General features: G+C 48.1%; 1 protein-coding gene across 2 annotated transcripts in view; it reads left to right on the top strand.

Annotated features, from left to right (window-relative positions):
• The window catches only part of CDH16 (cadherin 16), a 102,030-nt gene that overhangs the window by 17,830 nt on the left and 58,602 nt on the right, over nt 1-25,598 (top strand). For both annotated transcript variants that reach the window (XM_073605702.1, XM_073605701.1), the window contains exons 7-11: nt 4,037-4,233; nt 11,708-11,833; nt 15,365-15,515; nt 17,346-17,567; nt 23,803-23,879. In XM_073605702.1, the coding sequence (XP_073461803.1) occupies nt 4,037-4,233; nt 11,708-11,833; nt 15,365-15,515; nt 17,346-17,567; nt 23,803-23,879 (773 nt within the window). The remainder of the gene's footprint in view (nt 1-4,036; nt 4,234-11,707; nt 11,834-15,364; nt 15,516-17,345; nt 17,568-23,802; nt 23,880-25,598) is intronic.

Below are 25,598 nucleotides of genomic sequence, written 5' to 3' on the forward strand. Positions count from 1 at the left end.
CCCCCCCCAAATATGAAAGCTGGAGAAGCCACTGCAGAACAGGCAACCTGAATATTTAAGAGACTCCAGCCAATCCCTGGGGGGGGTGTGCCCAGAAGGTGGTGAGAAAGCTCATACATTGTCTGATGCCTGAGCTGCAGTTTTCCTGGGTCCAGTCCTGCAGGAGGATACTCTGCCCCCTGGTGCAGGGTTTTAGGGGAGGCCTTGGGGAAGACAAAATGTCCCAGCTAGTCTTGGCTTGGAGGGCTCATTTGCAGATATGTATCCAGGATCAAGCTGGGTCTGGAAGAAGCTCACTGGGAAGAGCCAGAAGGAAGTTGGTGGGAAACCAACTGTCCTATGGTGGTGTGAGTCTACATCTCCATCACTGGTGGATATGGGCAGGAGGCAACCAATGATCCTGTGGCTATGTGAGTAGAAGACCTCAGTGCTGAAGGACTGTGTGTAGCATTTAGGAGTACAGGTCACCAGCAGCAAAGAGATCCTGTGGAACATTCAGCCTTGTACAGTGCAGCCAACAGTGTGTTCAGTGCAGACAAAAATTGAGTAGTCCTCAAGTTATCCAGTTCTACAGTTTCCAGGGTATACCATATTCTCTCTCCCTATCCCAGTTTATCGTTACCAATAAAAAAAATCGAATTTAGTGCAGCCAGAAATCGAGGAGTCCTCAAGTTCTGCAGTTCTGCAGTTTCCGCGGTATCCCATACTCCTTTCTCCTATCCCAGTTGATCGTTAGCAATAAAAAAAAACCTAAAAAGAACCCCTAGACTGTTTTCTGTGCCAGTGGAAGAATGAAGAAAATTCTGTGTGCCTGGCTGTGTGAGCTCTAAGGGGGGGCGATAGGATTGCATTCACCAGTGGCTCCTACAGGTATGCGGAACACTAGGATCAGTATGACAGCCAGGGAATTAGCATTTTCAGAAGGGTTGTGCATTCCCGCTATGACAGGTTTGCTTTAACCGATGAATAACAAAACTTCTTTCACCTAAAACAGCTAATGAAAATTGTGTTGTTAATGTTTCAAGGCCCCTTCAATTCGCCTCGCTGTCATAGTGACAGAGAGGAAAAGTACAAGCAACAACGGTTTATGCCTTAATTACCATCCGTGGCTTGCCTGACACGTGACGTTGATTAATTCATCCATACAATGCACTCATTTTCTGTATGGATAGAAAATGCCAAGGACGGTCATTTCTCAGAGAAGTAGACTCCAGATAGATAATGTTTCCAGGCTGCACTTTACTCATCGTCAATGCGGCGGGTCACTCGAATTGTGTGAGTCACTGAGGCCGTCGCTTTCAGCGGGATCAGTGAATGGGCCTCAAAACACGGGACTGAGATAGAGAAGGTTTGCATGGGGGATGAATGGTCTCTGATTCACTCTATGAAACAAAACTCCAATGATAACATTTTGTGAGTCAATTATTTATAACTAAAAGTTTTGAATAAAGATACAATGTTACAAAGTACGCCTTTCATAACACGTGAGCAGACGTGACAAAGATTCAGTAAGCTGAACTATTAGAGCAAATTGGGGGGACGGGGAAGGAGATCACAAAACAGGGGCCACATGGTGGGAATTATCGGCCAAGATGTTGAACATGTAAAAGGTAACTAAAATAAAATGTATATAAGGACAAAACAATCAGACAAAAATCTGAAAATTTATAGACAATTGATGGGAGTAACCAAAGTGTGAGTAGATGAGTATAGCCCTAAGGAAAGCGGCACAGAAAAAACATTAGTGAATCCTATAGCAATGTGTTAGCAAGAGTAAGATACGCTGGTTGAAACCCCAAAAGCCAAAAAAAGCACTCCAATTAGAGCAGAAAAGACCCACAAACCAGACAACCAAAAACCGTCTGCACCATAACAATTTATGAATGCTGTGCAGCCCAGCTGCCTGCATTTTGAAAAGCAATCATGCTGCCTTAGCAACCAAGGATGCTGTGGGTCCCAGGTCAAAAGGAGGTCTTTTTGATGGTCATATAGAGAAATGTCTTATTGATGGTCATGCAGAGAAATGTCTTATTGATGGTTATATAGAGAGATGTCTTATTGATGGTCATGAAGAGAGATGTCATATTTATAGTCAATAGGAGAGATGTCTTATTGATGGTCATGTAGAGAGATGTCCTACTGATGGTTATTTAGAAAGATGTCTTGTTGATGGTCATGCAGAGAGGTGTCTTATTGATGGTCATGTAGAGAGATGTCTTATTCGTGTCATGGTCATGTAGAGAAATATCTTGTTGATAGTCATGTAGAGAGATGTCTTATTGATAGTTATATAGAGAGATGCTTTGTTGATGGTTATGTATCTTATTGATGGACATGTAGAGAAATGTCTTACTGATGATATATAGATAGATGTCTTTTTTTGACGGTCAAGTAAAGAGATGTCTTATTGATGGACATGTCGGGAGATGTCCTATTAATGGACATCTTGTTGATAGTCATGTAGAGAGATGTCTTATTGATAGTTATATAGAGAGATGCTTTGTTGATGGTTATGTATCTTATTGATGGACATGTAGAGAAATGTCTTACTGATGATATATAGATAGATGTCTTTTTTGATGGTCATGTAGAGAGATTTCTTATTGATGGTCATGTAGAGAGATGTCTTATTGATGGTTATATAAAGAGATGTCTTATTGATGGTCATGTAGAGAGATCTATTTTTGATGGTCATGAAGGGAGATGTCTTATTGATGGTCACGTAGAGAGATGTCTTATTGATGCTCATGTAGAGAGATGTCTTATTGATGGTTATATAGAGAAATGTTTTGTTGATGGTCATGTAGAGAGATGTCTTGTTGATGGTCATTTAGAGAGATGTCTTATTGATGGACATGTAGAGGTCTTATTGATGGACATGTAGACAGATGTCTTATTGATGGACATGTAGAGAGATGTTTTTGATGGTTATATAGAGAGATGTCTTATTGGTGGTCATGTAGGTAGAGAGATGTCTTATTGATGGTCAATAGGAGGGATGTCTTATTCATGTCATGGTCATGTAGAGAAATATCTTGTTGATGGTCATGTAGAGAGATGTCTTATTGATAGACATATAGAGAGATGTTATGTTGATGGTTATGTGTCTTATTGATGGTCATGTAGAGAGATGTCTTATTGATAGACATATAGAGAGATGTTATGTTGATGGTTATGTGTCTTATTGATGGGCATGTAGAGAGATGTCTTATTGATAGACATATAGAGAGATGTTATGTTGATGGTTATGTGTCTTATTGATGGGCAGGGCTGGACTGGGACAAAAATTTGGCCCTGGACTTCACCCAGACTGGCCCACTTTGACAGGTCTCTCCCATGCCGGCTTGCCACCCAAGCCCCCCCCCCCACTAGCTATTAGCCGTTCTACATTATTTCTCTTATAGGCAGTACCAGTGGGGAAGCTAGACATTATTTCACCTGGGGCAAAGAATCAGTTTGGTGCCCACCCCCCCAATGGAACAAGATTAGGCAGGAAAGTGAGGCCGCCCTCCTTCCAGATCGTATGATGAGCTTCTAAGTGTTGACTCCTGAGCATCATGTCTGTATTCAGGCGCGCTGCATAACTAGCCAGGGAGAGGAGGTGAGCAGTGCGGGGGGGACAGAGGACTGGAGGGAGGCAGCGGTCCACTGTCACTGAAATCGGCCCACTGAGCCATCGGCCCACCGGGAAACTCCCTGTAGTCCCAATGGCCAGTACATGCCTGTTGATGGGCATATAGAGAGATGTCTTACTGATGATATATAGATAGATGTTTTTTTGCTGGTCATGTAAAGAGATTTTTGTTGATGGTCTTGTAGAGAGATGTCTTATTGATGGTCATGTAGAGAGATGTCTTACTGATGGTTATTTAGAAAGATGTCTTATTGATGGATATATAGAGAGATGTCTTATTGGTGGTCATGTAGAGAGATGTCTTATTGATGGTTATATAAAGAGATGTCTTATTGATGGTCATGTAGAGAGATGTCTTATTGACTTTTATCACATTTGTATTTCCTTTCTTTTTTCCTTCAGGTGTCACCTATCTCTCTCGGAGTGATGTCAGCCATTTTCGGCTTGTGGTTCAGGTGAAGGATCTGGGCGATCGTCCTTCAGGGTTTGTGGCTTCCAGTAATCTGGAAATTGTTGTGGCAGAAAACATCTGGAGCTCTCCTAGCTCTGTCTCCATTCCTGAGAATCTGAGAGGAGATTATCCCTTCCTCATATCTGAAGTAAGTCAGAGGATCCTTCAGGAATTATTTGCTGTCACTGCCCTCCAGGAAAGAGTGTAGTTTCAGAAAAGGCAGAAAGTTCATTAAAGTTATCTAACAATGAGATTTATAAGACCCATTATAGAAAACAGAGACTTCAGTTGAGCTTTATAGTCTCTGTTAGGTTTTTATTGCAGTGTCTCCAATGGGGACTGTCACACTCACCTCTCCTGGGATGCAGCGCTGGGTCTCATCTCCATTGTACAGCTACCAACAGGCCCGTCGCGACAGGACAGACAAAACAAGCAATTGCTTGGGGCCCTGAGCTGGCCTGGGGCCCCAGCCGCGCAGCCTGCCGCCTCTTCCTATAAGCTGCAGCCTGTAGCGTGGCCGAGCTCCTCTTCCTTCCTCCTGCAGTCCGCGTGGTACAGGACTCAGGAGATTCAGTTTCCTGTTCCCGGCCGGACTGACAGGAAGTGCACACACTGAGTGCTCACTTACTGTCAGTCCGGCAGGCCGGGAACAGAAAACTGAATCTCCTGCCGCGCGGTACGCGGTAGGGAGGGGGGTTAAAAAGAACACGGGGGGGGGGGGGCATCAAGACCCATTGAGTCATCAATACCCATTTAGTAATAAAAATATGGTAGCTTGCTGGCCATAATAAAAACAATTACCATAGCTTTCTTTCCATTTTCTTCTTTCTTTACCAACCCATTTCCATCTTATTGCTTCTTTTTTGAATCAGGTAATATTTATTAAAGCTTTTTGCAAAAATTTACAAAGCAGAGAAAAGTGATTGCCTTTGCAGAAAACAAAGCTCGCGAACAGCAGTTTTAGATAATTTGCACATGTTTGTGAGAACTGAAAAATGTTAATGTGAGTGTTGGATTTAGTTATTGTGCACTTTTTTAATGTATATTTGATTTTATGATACAGTGGTGTTTTTTTGCAAATGTTCAATTGTTGAAAATGTTCAAATTTTATGCACATTATATGCAACAGAAGTATTTGCACTGTAAACCTTTTTTATTTATATAAAGTGTTTATTGAACTTAAACTGTATCGCTATGCTGTGATTCCTGTAGGCTTTGCGTGCGTGCGGGGGAGGGGGGTTGGGGGGGCCTAAATGTCCATTTTGCTTGGGGCCCCCAAATTCCTTCAAACGGCCCTGGCTACCAACACTTCTGGGACTTATTTGAACCACTGGCACTGTGGCCATATCAGAGACATACCTCCTGATTGGTGCCACAGCCAATGGTGTATTTTGGTTTTGTGCTGCCCTAGGCAGGACTAAAATCAGGCACCCCCTATCTAAATTTGTCCCACCTCTATTTGGGGTCTCTAGTGGCTATGTTAAGTCACTGGTGGCTATGCGGGGTCTCTGGTAGCTGTGTGGGGTCTCTGGTGGCTGTGTGGGCTCTCTGGTGCCTATGGGGGGTCTCTGATGCCTATGCAGGGTCTCTGGTTGCTATGCGGGGTCTCTGATGGCTGTGTGGAGTCTCTGGTGCCTATGCAGGGTCTCTGGTGGCTATGCTGGGTCTCTGATGACTGTGTGGGGTCTCTGGTGCCTATGCAGGGTCTCTGGTGGCTATGTGGGGTCTCTGATGGCTGTGTGGGGTCTCTGGTGCCTATGCAGGGTCTCTGGTGGCTATGTGGGGTCTCTGATGGCTGTGTGGGGTCTCTGGTGCCTATGCAGGGTCTCTGGTGGCTATGTGGGGTCTCTGATGGCTGTGTGGGGTCTCTGGTGCCTATGCAGGGTCTCTGGTGGCTATGCTGGGTCTCTGATGACTGTGTGGGGTCTCTGGTGCCTATGCAGGGTCTCTGGTGGCTATGTGGGGTCTCTGATGGCTGTGTGGGGTCTCTGGTGCCTATGCAGGGTCTCTGGTGGCTATGTGGGGTCTCTGATGGCTGTGTGGGGTCTCCGGTGTCTATGCAGGGTCTCTGGTTGCTATGCGGGGTCTCTGATGGCTGTGTGGGGTCTCTGGTAGCTATGCAGGGTCTCCGGTGGCTATGCAGGGTTTCTGGTGGACCGCGGGGTAGTCCCCCCCCCCCCCCCCGCTAGGAGAAGAGATAGAAATAGGAAGGAGAGAGAGATGGGGGACATGGGAAATTAGAGAAATGGAAGAAGGGGAAAGAGGTGGGGGGTGAGAGAGACACCCCCAGTGTCCACACTTACTTCACACCCTGGCCCACACACTCACCCCATACACCCCCAGTGCCCACACTCACATTGTTGGGCTGGGTGATGTAGTTGGTCTATACAAGGTGCAGACCAGCCATCATGCATAACACACAGCAAATCACCCGGGTAACATCCAGCATCATCGCTGCAGTGGGGGTCTGGGGCTGATCCGTTAATTGTTAAATTGTATCATCTTGTTACATGTAAGTATTTCCTATGCTTGCTTCATCTAGTGGTCATAATGTGGTATTTTACTACTGCCTACAATAAAAAAACATTCATTCAGAAGAGAAAATAACCTAAAGAACATTCATTACTGGACAATTCACACAGACCCTTAAATGTTAAAGCATTGTGTAAAAAGGCTGTTTGATCCTGTCTTCTCTGATCCTCTCCTTCTGTTACTGTCCCCAATCCATCTGTTGATAGAACAGAGCCCTAGGAGGAACTCTGCACATGCTCAGTTTGGTGTGTATTGCTTGAGAATTTTTTTTTTTTTTTGGGAGAGTGCATGTGATCAGCACAGGGCCAATCAGCACTGTCCAGACAGAGGGTCGGGGGTCAGCAGCCTCATAGCACAGTCAGAGGAAAATGAAAACTCCTCCTACAAGCTTTAACCAGGGCTCAGCCAGACAGTGATAGAAGTCACAAAACTGCTATATACTCAGTGGCGGACGCCCATACGGGGCGCAGGGGGGCCGCACCCCTAATCCATGCACCCAGCCCCTAATCTACATGCAGGCATCGGACGCATGGACGTCAATATTTTTTGGAAGCACATAATTAGAGCCTGAGGCTACAATTGGCTTAAAAAAGGGTGGGCTCAGGGGGGGGGGGGGGGGCACAGATTACTGCGCCCCAAGCCCATCCAGTTGTGTGACATTAGCGAATTAATATTCCTGTTTCTCCTCCCAGTCAATCAGGAACCGCTTCTTGAGACCTGATTGGCCGGGAGTCCTAAGACCCGATTGGCAGCGAGTCCCAAGTCCTGATTGGCCGGGAGGAGAAGCGACCGACAGGACTCGGGAAGAGACGCGGGGGGGGGGGGGTAGCAGCTGAAGCCGCAACCAGGATGGAGTAAGTGTGTGGCTGACGGGGGCCTGGTGGGTGAGCGAAGCGGTGATCGATTGATCGAGTGACAAGGGGGTGGGGGAGAGCGGCGATCTATCAATCGAGCGCTTGGGGTAGGGGGTGGTTGGCTGGGTGGGGACCACGGCCTGCTCCCCCCCCCTCCCAAGAAAATTGAGCACCAGCCGCCACTGTATATACAGCTGATGAGAAAAGGTATTTAGCAGTTTATATTTAACAAAATAATTGAATTTCCATGTTCTGTGTACTGTGGGAGACCAGACATAGTGAATGCAGGCTCCTGGGTTTAGTAACACTTTAAGATCAATGACACGTACAGCCACAGTTGACACTGACAGTTGCTACAGAGAGATATAACCCGGGGGCCATTCACATTATGCTGTGGGGCCCCACGATTCGTAGGTCCCCCCCCGGTATGTAGGATCCTCCCTTGTTTGGCTTCTCTGGCTGTGTCGTCATTGATATTAAGTGAGAAGTTTATGATTTCGGGAATGTGCGGGGGGAACCTCTCGGGCCACCGTGGTGGAAAATCTCCCCAATTTACCAAATTTGTTATTGTAAACTGTCACCTATATATTTAATAAGGTCTTATAGATGAAGGAGTGCAGGGCCCCGTCCGGGAAGCCATGATCCCGGCTGTAAACACTGGAGAGATGCGACCTTGATAGATAACTTCATGGGAAACGAAACGACTTGTATAAGCGGAGCCACGCGGTCTCCTTCTTAGGACGTTCTCCTTCTTAGGACCTTCTCCTTCTTAGGACCTTCTCCTTCTTAGGACCTTCTCCTTCTTAGGACGTTCTCCTTCTTAGGACGTTCTCCTTCTTAGGACCTTCTCCTTCTTAGGACCTTCTCCTTCTTAGGACCTTCTCCTTCTTAGGACCTTCTCCTTCTTAGGACGTTCTCCTTCTTAGGACCTTCTCCTTCTTAGGACGTTCTCCCCCATGTGTGCCGCCCAACATCAGATAGGCCGTCGCTCAGCGCCGCTGCCAAGACATAACAAGCCGTCTTACTTCGGTAACAATGGAAACAGCTGCGATTTGCTGGAAGTCCCGACTTATTACGAGCCGCATGTCTCTCACTACATTTCTTTAGAAATCATAAAAAATCCCTTCTTAGTGAAGGTTGATTGGCCCGATATCACCGGCGATCCCCATTATACAAACTGTTTCTATTGGCTCCCAAAATGAAGGCGTGTTTAGGTTCAATCTTCATTATCAAAACTGGGTACCCGCCCCCCCCCCCCCCCCCCAAAAAAAAATGATAATGTACTAGAGGAGGGGAGAGGAGGACATAAAGCAGAACTTCCCCTTTTGGTTTCTTTGCTCTGTTGCAAAAATAATTAAAAAAAAACACATATGCATTTTTGCTGCATTTCCAGTGCATTTTCTGGGTTTCTACTACCCAACAAATGTAGACATGCGACTCAAAAAGCGCACCAAAAACACAATGCGGGTGCATTTTTCATGCATTTCTGATGTTTTTTTGTTGTGTTTACTATTAATTTCAGCGGAGACCTGCATTGTTTTATGTGGTTTTGAAAACCGCGCCAAAGATGCTGCATGCAGAACTTTTCTAAATGCACCGCACCTGCAGTGCAGTGGTGTGAAGAGTCCCATAGGATTTGAAGGGATTGCATTTTTGTTGTGTTATTAGCACGGTACAAAAGCAGCAAAAACGCGTCAATGTGAAAGAGTAAAGTTCTGCTGTAAAGTGCAACTCTGAACAGAATTATAGTTGTTTCTAATTGTTGGGTGTGCGCCATGTCAGCACACCGGCCCTCTTTACATACCTCCCAATATTTTGAGATGGGAATGAGGGACACCTACTAACAAAGGTATGTAGGCATAGGACACGCCCCCTGTCACACCCCCTTAAAGGAGAATTAACCAAAAAAAAAAAAGTTAGTTAAATCCACAAGGGACTTTTTTTTTTTTACCACTACTATTCCTTTATATTGGCTTTTAAACAAATGCAGTAATTTAGAATATGAATGAAAGATTTAGTACTGAGAAACACTTTTTGAAAGATAAAAGGTGCATTTTATATACAACTATATGGATCAGACCAAAATGAGGGACAAATGAGCAGGAAAGAGGGACAGAGGGACATTGTTCCAAATCAGGGACAGTCCCTCGAAATCAGGGACAGTTGGGAGCTATGTTTGCGTCATGTCAGCACAACGCCCCTCTTTATCTTCTATTATAATGCAAGGCTTCCAGTATCTATGCACATCTGACAGTTAGCATAAACCTGGTAAAGTTTGCCCTTAAAGTGGAACCAAACTCTTGGTTCCATGAACTACAACATGAACTATTTTTAATTCTTATGCTGCTAGCTTTAATAAATAGATAGGAGGATATATTATATTTACTTGGTATAACCTTTTTTGTTTTTACAATTCTTCAGTTGCTCCTTGGTTTCTGGCCTAGGCCAAAATGATATCATACATCCCAGGAATCTTCATGGGAGGAGAGGAGGAGGGGCTTTCTCAGCTAAGCACATGCATTCATGCCTGAGCTAAGGGCAGGTGGATTCCAGGAAGTAAATGCTACATGAATCATCTGTCCTTACTCAAGATGGCCACAAATAGAAATGGCAGGGCGGGGTGTTTTTCAAAGTGATTTCTCAACAGAGTAATACATGGGGACATGGATGGATGGGTCAGTTTGCTTTGAATATTAAAAATGAAGTATATAGCATTTTCAATTTGTGATGCTCAGATATTCACTATATTACCAAAAGTATTGGGACGCCTGCCCTTACACACACATGAACTTTAATGGCATCCCAGTCTTAGTCTGTAGGGTTCAATATTTAGCTGGCCCACCCTTTACAGCTATAACAGCTTCAACTCTTCTGGGAAGGCTGTCCACAAGGTTTAGGAGTGTGTCTATGGGAATGTTTAGCCATTCTTCCAGAAGAGCATTTGTGAGGTCAGGTACTGATGTTGGACGAGAAGGCCTGGCTCACAGTCTCCATGCTAATTCATCCCAAAGGTGTTCTATCGGGTTGAGGTCAGGACTCTGTGCAGGCCAGTCAAGTTCCTCCACCCCAAACTCGCTCATCTATCTATCTATCTATCTATCTATCTATCTATCTATCTATCTATCTATCTATCTATCTATCTATCTGTCTATCTCTATCTCTATCTCTTTATATATATATAAAGCATATCAGCGGCCGCCACATGAGATCCAATGTAGTGGCGTGACGTCACACATCAAGCTCCATCCAATGCTTCGAAAAAAAAAAAATTCTACAGGTGAACAGCAAATGGCATGATGGTAGAGCGTTGGACCCAGTGTTGGGTGAGATGGGGTTTGGATTCCAAATTGTAAATACAGGTGTCTGTTAACTGGGGTAACCCCAGGAGGTCCCCAGAGTAGTCTCAAAGGATATGAAAAGAATGAGAATACCACAGATCCAATGTGAGTTCAGTTAGAGCTTTATTCCATTTTTATTCCACATTACAAGAATTCAGCCATTAAAGCCAATGCGTTTCAGGGACTCAAAGCTCTCCTTCATCAGGGCTTCATCAGGAGAGACAAGATAACATAAAATACTGTAATAAAAGAGAACTTAAAAAAACAAAAACAAAAAAATTGAAAAAAGAATATTTAAAAATGTCATAAGATACAGTTTTATAATTTAAGGCTATTTTCACACTGAGGCCGTTTTCAGAAGTTTTAGCGCTAAACATATCGCCTGTAAAGCGCCTGAAAACTGCCACCCCAGTGTGAGAGCCCGAGTGCTTTCACACTGGGGCGGTGCGTTTGCGGGACAGGAAAAAAAGTCCTGCAAGCAGCATCTTTAGGGCGGTTTGGGAGCACTGTATACAGCAGGAAGCGCCGCAACATGGGCGGTTTTAACCCTTTCTTCGGCCGCTAGCGGGGGTTAAAAGCGCCCCACTAGCGGCCAAAAAGTGCCGCTAAAACGACAGTAAATCGCCGCTAATGTGAGCGGCGCTTTACCGCCAGCGCGGCTGCTCCATATTATAACTCGTACAAAGAAAAGTGCACTGTCTCTTTAAAACTCCACAATATCGCACATGCTCATACTAAGCAGATTGAACAAATTATTTAACAAGAAAAGTGAACAGCCATAAAAAAATATTTCATATTCTATGCATAATCAAAAACTTACACTCTTAATTCATAACCAAGCCGAGGATTCAAATATATATATTGGTTCTGTATTATAACGCATTGTGTAATGTCACAGGTGCTCTGGAACAGTACGGAGGTCCGCTATGAACTGTCAGGAAGCTTTGTAGGAGATCTGTTCACCATTGATAAGAGTGGAAATATTTATGTCACCGAAGAACTCGACTGGGAGAGACAATCGGAGGTGAGACAATTTCTGTGTCTACACATTACTAAATCCTAACAAGAGGACCTGTGGCGTGTACATGTCCGTATGTCTAAATTCCTGACACCTGACAATGTGAAACAAAGTTTATTTTTTTTAGAAAGGCTCCACCTTTTATCATTAAAAGGCCATCCTTGAGCTCCAGTCAGTGTGTTTAGGCTGAGATGCTGTCATCAGTCTGCTGCAGGCGGGAGGAAGCATTTCCTCAGTCTCCTCAGTGATCGCCCGAGTCAATGAGACTCGGGTGATCACAGATCCGGGTAAGGGGCCATTCCCGGGCCCCTTACCACGTTGTCAGCTGTCAGCCAATTTCAGCTGATAGCGTGATGTAAAGAGAGGATTGGTAAAAAAAGCCGATCATTGGCTTCTGTTTGAAGGGACATCGGTCCCGAAGAGGAAGAGCCTCATACGTGCCCACCAGTACCGCCTGCCAGTGCCACGAATCAGTGCCCACAAATCAGTGCCCAGAGTGCTTAAGTGCCAGCAATCAGTGCCATCTATCAGTGCCCACAAGTGCCACCTATCAATGCCCACCAGTGGTGCCAATCAGTGCCTCATCAGTGCCACCTAGCAGTGCTGCCTATCAGTGTGACCTACCAGTGCCAATCAGTACCCATAAGTGCCAGTTATCAGTGCCACCTATCAGTGCCACCTATCAATGCCCTTCAGTGCCGCCCATCAGTGCCACAAATCACTGTCACCCATCAGTGCCACCTCTCAGTACCCACCAATGCCACCTATTAGTGCCCACCAGTGCCACCTCATCAGTGCCCACCAGTGCCGCCTATTAGTGCCCATCAGTGCCGCCTTATCAGTGCCCATCAATGCAGCCCATCAGTGCCCATCAATGCAGCCTATCGGTGCCCATCAGTGCAGCCTATCAGTGCCCATCAGTGTCAGTGCTGTGTTTTGGCCTAGGCCAACAAGGCCCAGGCCTAGGGCGGCACTTTGTGGGGGGCGGCAAAAAGCCGCCCCCCCCCCAAAATGGCACCCGCTCTCCTCCCGCACAGCAGGGCACATCAAGAGAGTACAGCTTGGGAGTGCAGCGGCTGCAGATGGGGCCAGGAAGCAGTTAAATCAGGAGCTGTCAAGCCGCCCCTGTAAAGCTGTGATTCTCTCTCTCTGATGTGGCCAATCATGGGGAGGGAAACAGCGGGGAGGAAGCTGGGCGGCGGCACAACCAATTAGAGCCGCTCTCTCTCTTTCTTCTCTCTTCTCCGTTCAGCTGACAGAAAGGGGAGGGGGGGCGAGCGGGGGAGTTCTCTGGTAAATGGAGCAGCGCTGTGACAGGGAGAGGAGAGATGCGGGCTGTCTGTGTATCTCCCCCGCTCGCCCCCCTCCTCTTTCTGTCAGCTGAAGGGAGAAGAGAGAGAGAGCGGCTCTAATTGGTTTCCCTGTGCCGCTGCCCAGCTTCCTGACTGTTGTTTCTCACCCCATACTTGGCCACAGCAGAGGGCCAATCAGAAGACTCTGGGGGCATCATGGGAAGAGTAATCCCTGAAGAATAGCAGCCCTGTGTGTCCACAGACATCATGCTACAGTCCCCAGCATGAATGCACTCTGCTGGGGGGGGGGTTACAGGAGGAGAAAAAGAGAGTACTGTGCTGGGGGAAGCCAGATAGGGAGCCACGCTGTACCCGCACCACCAGAGCCACGCTGTACCCGCACCACCAGAGCCACGCTGTACCCGCACCACCAGAGCCACGCTGTACCCGCACCACCAGAGCCACGCTGTACCCGCACCACCAGAAAGCCACGCTGTACCCGCACCACCAGAAAGCCACGCTGTACCCGCACCACCAGAAAGCCACGCTGTACCCGCACCACCAGAGCCACGCTGTACCCGCACCACCAGAGCCACGCTGTACCCGCACCACCAGAAAGCCACGCTGTACCCGCACCACCAGAAAGCCACGCTGTACCCGCACCACCAGAGCCACGCTGTACCCGCACCACCAGAGCCACGCTGTACCCGCACCACCAGAAAGCCACACTGTACCCGCACCACCAGAAAGCCACGCTGTACCCGCACCACCAGAAAGCCACGCTGTACCCGCACCACCAGAGCCACGCTGTACCCGCACCACCAGAAAGCCACGCTGTACCCGCACCACCAGAAAGCCACGCTGTACCCGCACCACCAGAAAGCCACGCTGTACCCGCACCACCAGAAAGCCACGCTGTACCCGCACCACCAGAAAGCCACGCTGTACCCGCACCACCAGAAAGCCACGCTGTACCCGCACCACCAGAGAGGGAGCCACGCACCACCAGAGAGAGAGCCACGTTGTTCCCGCACCACCAGAAAGACGTTGTTCCCACAACCCCAGAGCCATGCTGTACCCGCACCACCAAAGAGCCATGCTGTACCCGCACCACCAGAGAGCCACGCTGTACCCGCACCACCAGAGGGGGAGAAAGATGAAGCCACTGCCAGGGTAGAGATGCTACACTACTGACTAGAGTTGGCCTGGGCAACCCAGAGTGAGTGAACGTCCAGCCGGAGGAATCACTGTTGCAGTTTCACCGGATCTGGTAAGAGAGCCTGTTGGCCATTATACATTACTGTTCCCAGGAACTGAGCCATTAGGAAGTACCTAATCTGATATCCTCTAGGCCAACCTTAGTGACACCACTGTCCCAGAGCCCAAAACAAGTTACGGCACTGAGTTTCGGTAACTGGCCAGAGAGGGATGTGCCAGCGTGGGCACCCAGGACATCTGCCGCCCGGAGTCCCACAAGCGTCGATGGGCTTTCAGTAGCAGCCCACACCTCTCTCCCCACTGTCAGCCACACACACTCAGTACACAGCCAGGAGGAGGAGGAGCCACAGAGGAGGGACACGACTTCAGTGCAAGAACCTCCCAAAGCACCCAGCACATATCCCCTTACCCCCAAATGAAAAGATGCTGTATCGCTCACTGTCCTCCTCCCGCGGCGTCCCTCTGTCCTCCCATGAAGATGACAGGGCGGATCTTAAAAAGGAAGGGGTGTGGCCTTGACAGGAAGGGGTGGGTCATAGTTAAATTAGGGGGGTGCGCGAGCTTAGTCAGGCCTAGGGCAGCACAAAACCTAAATACACCACTGATCAGTGTAGCCTCATCAGCGTACATCAATGAAGAAGAAAAACTACCTGTTTGCAAAATTTATTAACAAAATATAAAACGGTTTTGTATTTTTTTTTTTTAATTCTGACTTTTTTAATTTTTTTTACCAAAAAATGAAAAACCCAGAGGTGATCAAATACCACCAAAACAAAGCTCTGTTTGTGGGAAAATAATGAAAAAAATGTCATTTGGGTACAGTGTTGTATGACGGCGCAATTGTCATTCAAAGAGTGACAGAGCTAAAAACTGAAAATTGGTCTGGGCAGGAGGGGGGTTTAGCTGCCCAGTAAGCAAGTGGTTAAACAAACCTGCATTCGGCCCATACTGTGAAAAGTAGAAAACCTGCATTGTGTGTAAATGCTTCTCGCTGGATCTGATTTCTGGGTCTGTATTTTCTCTCCAGTACCAGATCATGGTGTCGGCGCTGAACGATGAGGGCGTCCTCTACAGTGAGCCCTTACATATAACAGTCATTGTGACAGATGAGAATGACAATGCCCCGGTATTTAACCAAAACACCTACGTTGTAGAAATTACAGAGGCCACAAGGAAAGGTTGGTACAGTGGAGCAGAGGGTCACCTTTTATGTACAGCACCTTAGCAAGTAGTGATGTGTTTCTTGCAGCGCTGAGGTTCTGGGCGCAATCTCTAAATGCATGAAGTACGTATACTCTTACTATGTTTATGCCGGTTTATCTAATAGAAACATAGAGGTGGAGTGATTGTATTCTGATTAAACTGAGGTGTGTGTGACTGTAGTGGGGGCAACAGATGCGTTTGATGAGTCTGTAGGAGATATCCCTGCCCTACCCGCCAATCATATAAATGAGCAAACTAGGATTAGTCCGGCAGACATGTTTATGTGGCAGCCTGTAGGTAGATCGGGCTCTGCCTTCACCCCTGATGCTCTTAAATTATTATTATAATGCTCCTGGGAGCTTACAGTCTAATAGGAAGGGTGGGGGGTTAATAACTGTGAGGGATGAACTGATGGGAGTGATGAAATATTCAGTTGTTAGCTGAAGGTAGGTCAGGCTTCCGTGAAGAGATGACTAGGAGATAGCCAGACAGATTGGGGTAGAGAGTTCCAGAGGATGGGAGAGGCTCTGGAGAAGTCCTGGAGATGAGCATATGAGAGGGAGACAAGGGAGCTACAGAGCAGGAGGTCCTAGGGGGAGCGGAGAGGACAGTTTGGGTGATATTTGGAGACAAGATTGGTGATGTAGCTCATGGCAAAGTTGTAAAGAGTTATATGTCTGTCCTTGGTAGACATTGCGTGAGGTAGCACTGGACTTAAAGGGTAAGCTGTGTCAGCTTGATTCAAGGAAGGTCCTTGGGGGCCCTCAGATGTAGAGAAGTTATGGAAAAGGAGAGAACCCCAGAAAAAGTCTTGGAACTTGGAACAGTCATTCCAAAAGTTAACCTGTGTTTATTAGTATATAACAGTGTAAAATACAGCTAACTCGTTTTGGGGGTTTAAGGCCCCCTTCTTCAAGGCCTAATAGACATATTAATACCAAGTCAGATTAGTGATTCAGTTGGGTGGCTTCAGAAATTGGTGTCTAATTGGTGTATTTTTAGCACATAATTTTCTCCAAAGCTGACAAGAACCGCATTAGATGTATTAATCACGTCTCTAAACCAATAAACACAAGTTTATTTTGTAAGGACTACAAGTTTCTGATATTTTATTTCCCGAACCCCCTCCCCCTCCTCCATAATTTCTCATATATCTGTGACTTTGGGGCAGAAACATCTCAGTGTATACAGATCAGTACGGGGGGTGACTCCTGGAGAACAGAAGTTTGGAGGTTCTTATCGGTTGCTACAATTATATTAGGCAGTTTTATTGGTTGACGTGTACAAAGTCCAATGAGGGCGCCAAACCAAAGGCCTGAGTCCAAAATTTTTTAATATTGATATTTGTTCACAAAAAGACATCATCAAATATTAATCTCGTTTGATATATGTACATGGATAGAAGTACTTGATCGATTGGTCAAACAATCAATGAATTGGAAAACCCTAATGATTGTGCCACCCTTGCGTCCTCCTATCATCCTTAAGCCCTGAAGAAGGGGGAGATCTTTGAAACGCGTTGGTTGACCTATGTTGTATTTCTGTGAAGAAATATCAATATTAAATTATTTTGGACTCTCAGACCTTTAGTTTGAGGCTCATGTGAATCTTCTAATCTGGGTCCCCTGTTTTGGGGAAACCCTGCTTTTGCTGAGGGCAGCCTTACCAGAGTCTTTGTGCTTCATCACAATCTGTTTGATCTATTGGTAATTTGAATCAGAGGTCTTGTTTCTGCTTTTTCCAGTGTTGGTGATTGCACACTTACATAGCTATATATTCCTCTTTCTTTTTAATATGCTCCTCAGGTTCTCTGCTCCTGGAACTGAAGGCTGAGGATGCAGATGACCCCTCTACTCGGAATGCAAAAATTGAATATAACATCCAGAGCCAGGAGCCTCAGCTGCCCAGGGATGGCCTCTTCCATATTGGAAAGAGAAGTGGGCAGCTGACCTTACTGGACGACAGTCTGAAGCCCAACCGATATACCCTGATAGTCTCTGCCACCAACTGGGCTGAGGAACTGGGAGGTAAGCAGCCCCTAGGGACCCCAAAGCCGGCTGTGCCTGGGGGGGTAGGTGGCCTCTAGGGGCTGCAGAGAGGCTGGGAGTCGCCAAAACATGAGTTAAAGGAAACTGCCTTCGCTGACCTCCTTCTGAAACCATCAGATCTTACTGGCAGAATTGGAACTGCGCTCCTCCCCTGCAGAACCTCTCCCAGCAGTCATTATGCAGAGATTCCCATCACATTCACAGAGGATCATTAGATGGAACTAGGGATGAGCCGAACACCCCCCGGTTCGGTTCGCACCAGAACCCGCGAACGGACCGAAAGTTCGCACGAACGTTAGAACCCCATTGACGTCTATGGGACTCGAACGTTCGAAATCAAAAGTGCTCATTTTAAAGGCTAATTTGCATGGTATTGTCCTAAAAAGGGTTTGGGGACCCGGGTCCTACCCCAGGGGACATGTATCAATGCAAAAAAACTTTTAAAAACGGCCGTTTTTTCGGGAGCAGTGATTTTAATGATGCTTAAAGTAAAAAAAAAAAAGTGAAATATTCCTTTAAATATCGTACTTGGGGGGTGTCTATAGTATGCCTGTAAAGTGACGCGTGTTTCCCATGTTTAGAACAGTCCCTGCACAAAAATGTCATTTTTAAAGGAAAAAATCTCATTTAAAACTGCTTGCGGGTTTAATGTCATGTCGGGTCATGGCAATATGGATGAAAATCAGTGAGACAAACGACATGGGTACCCCCCAGTCCATTACCAGGCCCTTTGGGTCTTGTATGGATATTAAGGGGAACCCCGCACCCAAATTAAAATAAGGAAAGGTGTGGGGCCACCAGGCCCTATATACTCTGAACAGCAGAATACAGGCGGTGCAAACAAGACAGGGACTGTAGGTTTGTTGTTAAGTAGAATCTGTTTGTAATTTTGAACATTTTTAACGTGTTTAGCTCCAGCCAAAAAATCTTTTCTAAGCTTTTTGGAAAACATAGGGAAGGGTTATCACCCCTGTGACATTTGTTTTGCTGTCTTTCCTCCTCTTCAGAAGATTTCACCTCACTTTTTTGTCCCAATGAAAAATGTTTTTTGAAAATTTGGGTTTTTTTGTGGAACAAGGATTGGAAAGCATCAGTGGAAAGGAGAAATTGTTTTCCCATATTAACTCTTACAGGAGAGAATTTACCTTCCTAGGGGTAGATTTCATCTCACTTCCTGTTGTCTCCTTCCGTTTGCAAGTAGGAGTCGTTTGTAAGTTAGATGTTTGAAAGTAGGGTCCTGCCCTATATACTCAGCAGAAATTTGGGCCTTAGGTGTTGCTGTGGCCACAACACTGTAAGCCCTCACAGGGCCCTGCTGTGAAATATTAGATCAAGAATTGTAATTACATGCCCCTGTTGAACAGGAGCTGAAAAATTAGGCCTTAGGCACTGGTGCTGGTGCCACAACACTGCAACCCCTCACAGACACTCTAGTTGGAACGCAGGAACGAGCCCTGCTGCAAAGTATTGCTTCAAAAATTGTAATTACACGCCCCTGTTAGACAGGGGCAGAAAAATTGGGCCTTAGGCACTGGTGCTGGTGCCACAACACTGCAACCCCTCACAGACACTCTAGTTGGAACGCAGGAACGAGCCCTGCTGCAAAGTATTGCATCAAAAATTGTAATTACACGCCCCTGTTAGACAGGGGCAGAAAAATTGGGCCCTAGGCACTGGTGCTGGTGCCACAACACTGCAACCCCTCACAGACACTCTAGTTGGAATGCAGGAACGAGCCCTGCTGCAAAGTATTACATCAAAAATTGTAATTACACGCCCCTGTTAAACAGGGGCTGAAAAATTGTGCCTTAGGCACTGGTGGTGGCGCCCAGAACCAAAAATGTTCTTACAAGCTATCAGCGTGATGATTGAGGAGGAAGAGGATAATTACTCAGGGATAGTCACTCAGCATCAGCATAGGCAGTCTTTGAAGGGATCTGAGATTTCAAAAAAAATTATTCGGTTACATCAGCATCAGGTGCTTGGTAGCTGGTGGTGATCCAAGACTCATTCATTTTTATGAAGGTCAGCCGATCGACCGAGTCGGTGGACAGACGCACCCTGTGATCGGTTACCACGCCTCCAGCAGCACTGAATGTGCGTTCCGAAAGAACGCTGGATGCAGGACAGGCCAGTAGCTCAATTGCATACTGTGCAAGCTCTGGCCAGTGATCCATCCTCAAGACCCAGTAACCCAGAGGATTTTCGGTGGGAAAGGTGTCCAAGTCTGATCTTGCCCCTAGGTATTCCTGCACCATGTAAAACAGACGCTGGCGATGGTTGCTGGAACCGATCATACCTTGGGGCTGCGGACCAAAAAATTGTCTGAACGCATCGGTCAGACAGCCACCTTCTCCACCGCTCCTTCTTTGACTGACCGAAGCCTCAGCAACACGTTGTCCAGAAACAGGAGTTTGTAACCTCCCAGTCTCTGGGAACGCGTTGCACAGACCTTTCTGCAAGGCCTCCCGAAGATGTTTCATCCTCTGCTCCCTCTGCGATGGCAAGATAAGGTCCGCAACCTTACCCTTGTAACGTGGATCAAGGAGGGTTGCCAGCCAGTATTGGTCCTTCTCCTTGATACCACGAATACGAGGATCCTTACGCAGGCTTTGCAGGATCAGGGAGGCCATGCAGCGTAGGTTTGCTGAGGCATTCGGTCCGGAGTCCTCTGGGTCACTAAGAACGACATGGTCCGCAGCCACCTCCTCCCAGCCACGTACAAGTCCATGTGTTTCTTGGGACTGATCCCTTAAAGACTGCTGCTGATGCTGAGTGCCAGGCTCCACCTCCATACTGACACAATCTTCCTCCTCCTCCTCTTCCTCCTCGTCCTCTTCCTGTGTGATCGGCGGGCACGCAGGAACACTGTCTGGATAAAGGGGGCCTTGAGAGCTAAGGAAGTCCTCCTCTTCCTGCCTCTGTTCTGCCTCAAGTGCCCTGTCCATTATTCCACGCAGCGTGTGCTCCAACAGGTGGACAAGGGGGACAGTGTCACTGATGCATGCACTGTCACTGCTCACCATCCTCGTGGCCTCCTCGAATGGTGACAGGACAGTGCATGCATCCCTGATCATGGCCCACTGGCGTGGGGAAAAAAAACCAAGCTCCCCTGACCCTGTCCTGGTGCCATAGTCGCACAGGTACTCATTGATGGCCCTCTGCTGCGTGTGCAGCCGCTGCAGCATGGCCAACGTTGAGTTCCACCTGGTGGGCATGTCACAGATTAGGCGGTTCTTGGGCAGGTTAAACTCCTTTTGGAGGTCCGTCAGCCGAGCACTGGCATTATATGACCGGCGGAAATGCACACAGACTTTCCTGGCCTGCCTCAGGACATCCTGTAAGCCCGGGTACCTGCCCAAGAACCGCTGCACCACCAAGTTAAGGACGTGAGCCAAACAGGGCACATGGGTCATTTGTCCCTGTCGGAGGGCAGAGAGGAGGTTGGTGCCATTGTCGCAAACCACCATTCCTGCCTTAAGTTGGCGTGGCGTCAACCACCTCTGAACCTGCCCCTGCAGAGCTGACAGAACCTCTGCCCCAGTGTGGCTCCTGTCCCCCAAGCACACCAGCTCAAGCACCGCATGGCATCTTTTGGCCTGCGTACTTGCGTAGCCCCTTGAACGCCTACGGAGCACCGCTGGTTCCGAGGAAGAGGCCATGGAGGAAGAAGAAGAGGAGGGGGTGGAGGAGAGAGGTGTGTCACAATCAGCATTTTGGAGGCGTGGTGGCGGAACAACCTCCAACACTACTGCACCTTGTCCTGCATCCTTCCCAGCTGCCAGCAGAGTCACCCAATGCGCCGTGAAACTTAGGTAACGTCCCTGTCCATGCCTGCTGGACCATGAGTCAGCGGTAATATGCACCTTACCGCTGACCGCCCTGTCCAGCGAGGCATGGACATTGCCTTCCACATGCCGGTAGAGAGCCGGAATCGCCTTCCGTGAGAAAAAGTGGCGTTTGGGTACCTGCCACTGAGGAACCGCACATTCCACAAACTCACGGAAGGGGGCAGAGTCTACCAACTGAAAAGGCAGCAGTTGAAGTGCTAGCAATTTTGCCAAGCTAGCATTCAACCGCTGGGCATGTGGATGGCTGGGAGCAAACTTCTTTCGGCGGTGCAGCAGCTGGGGCAGGGAAATTTGCCTGGTACAATCTGACGTCGGTGTACCAAAAGCAGATTGCCCACAAGTACTTGGCTGTGACACACCTAATTCTACACCTTCATTCCTCTCACTGCAGGTCTCAGAGAGGACTGAAGGTCTAGTGGGGTTGGAAATCTCAGCTGATGAGGAGCAAGGAGAGATCCTCTTTGTTCTTTGGTGTGGGTCTTTTAGATACGCTTGCCAACGAACTGCATGGCAGGTCAACATATGTCTGGTCAAGCATGTGGTACCCAAGCGGGAGATGTTTTGGCCACGCGAGATACGCTTGAGACATATGTTGCAAATAGCAGCGGTGCGATCTGATGCACTCGTCTCAAAAAAGGCCTGACCGTGGTACTAATAGGATCAAATAGAACACCTGTAATTTTCTTCAGGTAGCTTTATATACTGTAACCAGACAAGCCTGCCTGTCAGTAGGAATTTAACAGGAACGGATCTAGCTGAACACTGTGAGCAGGACGCACTGCACTAAATGTAAATAGTCTAGAAGATAACAGGAACGGATCTAGCTGAACACTGTGAGCAGGACGCACTGCACTAAATGTAAATAGTCTAGAAGATAACAGGAACGGATCTAGCTGAACACTGTGAGCAGGACACACTGCACTAAATGTAAATAGCAGGAACGGATCTAGCTGAACACTGTGAGCAGGACGCACTGCACTAAATGTAAATAGCAGGAACGGATCTAGCTGAACACTGTGAGCAGGACGCACTGCACTAAATGTAAATAGTCTAGAAGATAACAGGAACGGATCTAGCTGAACACTGTGAGCATGACGCACTGCACTAAATGTAAATAGTCTAGAAGATAACAGGAACGGATCTAGCTGAACACTGTGAGCAGGACGCACTGCACTAAATGTAAATAGCAGGAACGGATCTAGCTGAACACTGTGAGCAGGACGCACTGCACTAAATGTAAATAGTCTAGAAGATAACAGGAACGGATCTAGCTGAACACTGTGAGCAGGACGCACTGCACTAAATGTAAATAGCAGGAACGGCTCTAGCTGAACACTGTGAGCAGGACGCACTGCACTAAATGTAAATAGCAGGAACGGATCTAGCTGAACACTGTGAGCAGGACGCACTGCACTAAATGTAAATAGCAGGAACGGATCTAGCTGAACACTGTGAGCAGGATGCACTGCACTAAATGTAAATAGCAGGAACGGATCTAGCTGAACACTGTGAGCAGGACGCACTGCACTAAATGTAAATAGCAGGAACGGATCTAGCTGAACACTGTGAGCAGGACGCACTGCACTAAATGTAAATAGCAGGAACGGATCTAGCTGAACACTGTGAGCAGGACGCACTGCACTAAATGTAAATAGTCTAGAATATAACAGGAACGGACCTAGCTGAACACTGTGAGCAGGACGCACTGCACTAAATGTAAATAGTCTAGATAGAAGATAACAGGAACGGATCTAGCTAAACTGAATACAGTGTATATATATATATGCAACACCTGGGATGCATATATATACACAATACACTGTAAGTGCAGCTAACTGACTGACTGTTCTGCCTAATCTATCTAACTCAAATCAAATGACACTGTCTCTCTCTCTCTATCTCTCAGCACACCGGAACACACATTACACAGGGCCGCCGTGCAGGCGGCCTTATATAGTGTGGGGTGTGTACTAAATCCCCTGAGCCATAATTGGCCAAAGCCACCCTGGCTTTGGCCAATTACAGCTCTCTCTACTGACGGCGCTGTGATTGGCCAAGCATGCGGGTCATAGTGCATGCTTGGCCAATCATCAGCCAGCAATGCACTGCGATGCCGCAGTGAATTATGGGCCGTGACGCGCCACACGAATTTAGCGCGAACGGCCCATAACGTTCGCAATTCGGCGAACGATCGAACAGCCGATGTTCGAGTCGAACATGGGTTTGACTCGAACACGAAGCTCATCCCTAGATGGAACATTTAAAACTCCAACAGCCAAAAAAATAAAACATGGGACCTTCTCTTTAAATCGGCCCTCTAGTTTGCAGACATTATTACATTGCTCCTGATATTTCTCTTCCAGGGCTCAGAGGAAGCTGCACAGTTATAATCAATGTGAAGGACGTGAATGACAATCCGCCGGTCTTCATTCACAATCAGGTAAAGGATTTACTCTTTTTGGGAGGATTCCCTTTAGGGCTTTCATTTATTATCATAACGCAATGCTGGAAACATATCCAACATTTTGCAGAGTAAGCTAGTTGTCCCTCAAAAGAAGGCGGGTATATGGGGTCAGAGCCAGAACAAGAACAACCCCAAGAAAAATCCGCTCAGTGATATGACTTTGCAGTGCTGTGTTTTGGCCTAGGCCAACAAGGCCCAGGCCTAGGGCGGCACTTTGTGGGGGGCGGCAAAAAGCCGCCCCCCCCCCCAAAATGGCACCCGCTCTCCTCCCGCACAGCAGGGCACATCAAGAGAGTACAGCTTGGGAGTGCAGCGGCTGCAGATGGGGCCAGGAAGCAGTTAAATCAGGAGCTGTCAAGCCGCCCCTGTAAAGCTGTGATTCTCTCTCTCTGATGTGGCCAATCATGGGGAGGGAAACAGCGGGGAGGAAGCTGGGCGGCGGCACAACCAATTAGAGCCGCTCTCTCTCTTTCTTCTCTCTTCTCCGTTCAGCTGACAGAAAGGGGAGGGGGGGCGAGCGGGGGAGTTCTCTGGTAAATGGAGCAGCTGTGACAGGGAGAGGAGAGATGCGGGCTGTCTGTGTATCTCCCCCGCTCGCCCCCCTCCTCTTTCTGTCAGCTGAAGGGAGAAGAGAGAGAGAGCGGCTCTAATTGGTTTCCCTGTGCCGCTGCCTAGCTTCCTGACTGTTGTTTCTCACCCCATAATTGACCACAGCAGAGGGCCAATCAGAAGACTCTGGGGGCATCATGGGAAGAGTAATCCCTGAAGAATAGCAGCCCTGTGTGTCCACAGACATCATGCTACAGCCCCCAGCATGAATGCACTCTGCTGGGGGGGGGGTTACAGGAGGAGAAAAAGAGAGTACTGTGCTGGGGGAAGCCAGATAGGGAGCCACGCTGTACCCGCACCACCAGAGCCACGCTGTACCCGCACCACCAGAGCCACGCTGTACCCGCACCACCAGAGCCACGCTGTACCCGCACCACCAGAAAGCCACGCTGTACCCGCACCACCAGAAAGCCACGCTGTACCCGCACCACCAGAAAGCCACGCTGTACCCGCACCACCAGAGCCACGCTGTACCCGCACCACCAGAGCCACGCTGTACCCGCACCACCAGAAAGCCACGCTGTACCCGCACCACCAGAAAGCCACGCTGTACCCGCACCACCAGAGCCACGCTGTACCCGCACCACCAGAGCCACGCTGTACCCGCACCACCAGAGCCACGCTGTACCCGCACCACCAGAAAGCCACACTGTACCCGCACCACCAGAAAGCCACGCTGTACCCGCACCACCAGAAAGCCACGCTGTACCCGCACCACCAGAGCCACGCTGTACCCGCACCACCAGAAAGCCACGCTGTACCCGCACCACCAGAAAGCCACGCTGTACCCGCACCACCAGAAAGCCACGCTGTACCCGCACCACCAGAAAGCCACGCTGTACCCGCACCACCAGAAAGCCACGCTGTACCCGCACCACCAGAAAGCCACGCTGTACCCGCACCACCAGAAAGCCACGCTGTACCCGCACCACCAGAGAGGGAGCCACGCACCACCAGAGAGAGAGCCACGTTGTTCCCGCACCACCAGAAAGACGTTGTTCCCACAACCCCAGAGCCATGCTGTACCCGCACCACCAAAGAGCCATGCTGTACCCGCACCACCAGAGAGCCACGCTGTACCCGCAC

The sequence above is a fragment of the Aquarana catesbeiana genome, linkage group LG11 (genome assembly GCF_042186555.1).
Source record: "Aquarana catesbeiana isolate 2022-GZ linkage group LG11, ASM4218655v1, whole genome shotgun sequence".
NCBI lineage: Eukaryota > Metazoa > Chordata > Amphibia > Anura > Ranidae > Aquarana > Aquarana catesbeiana.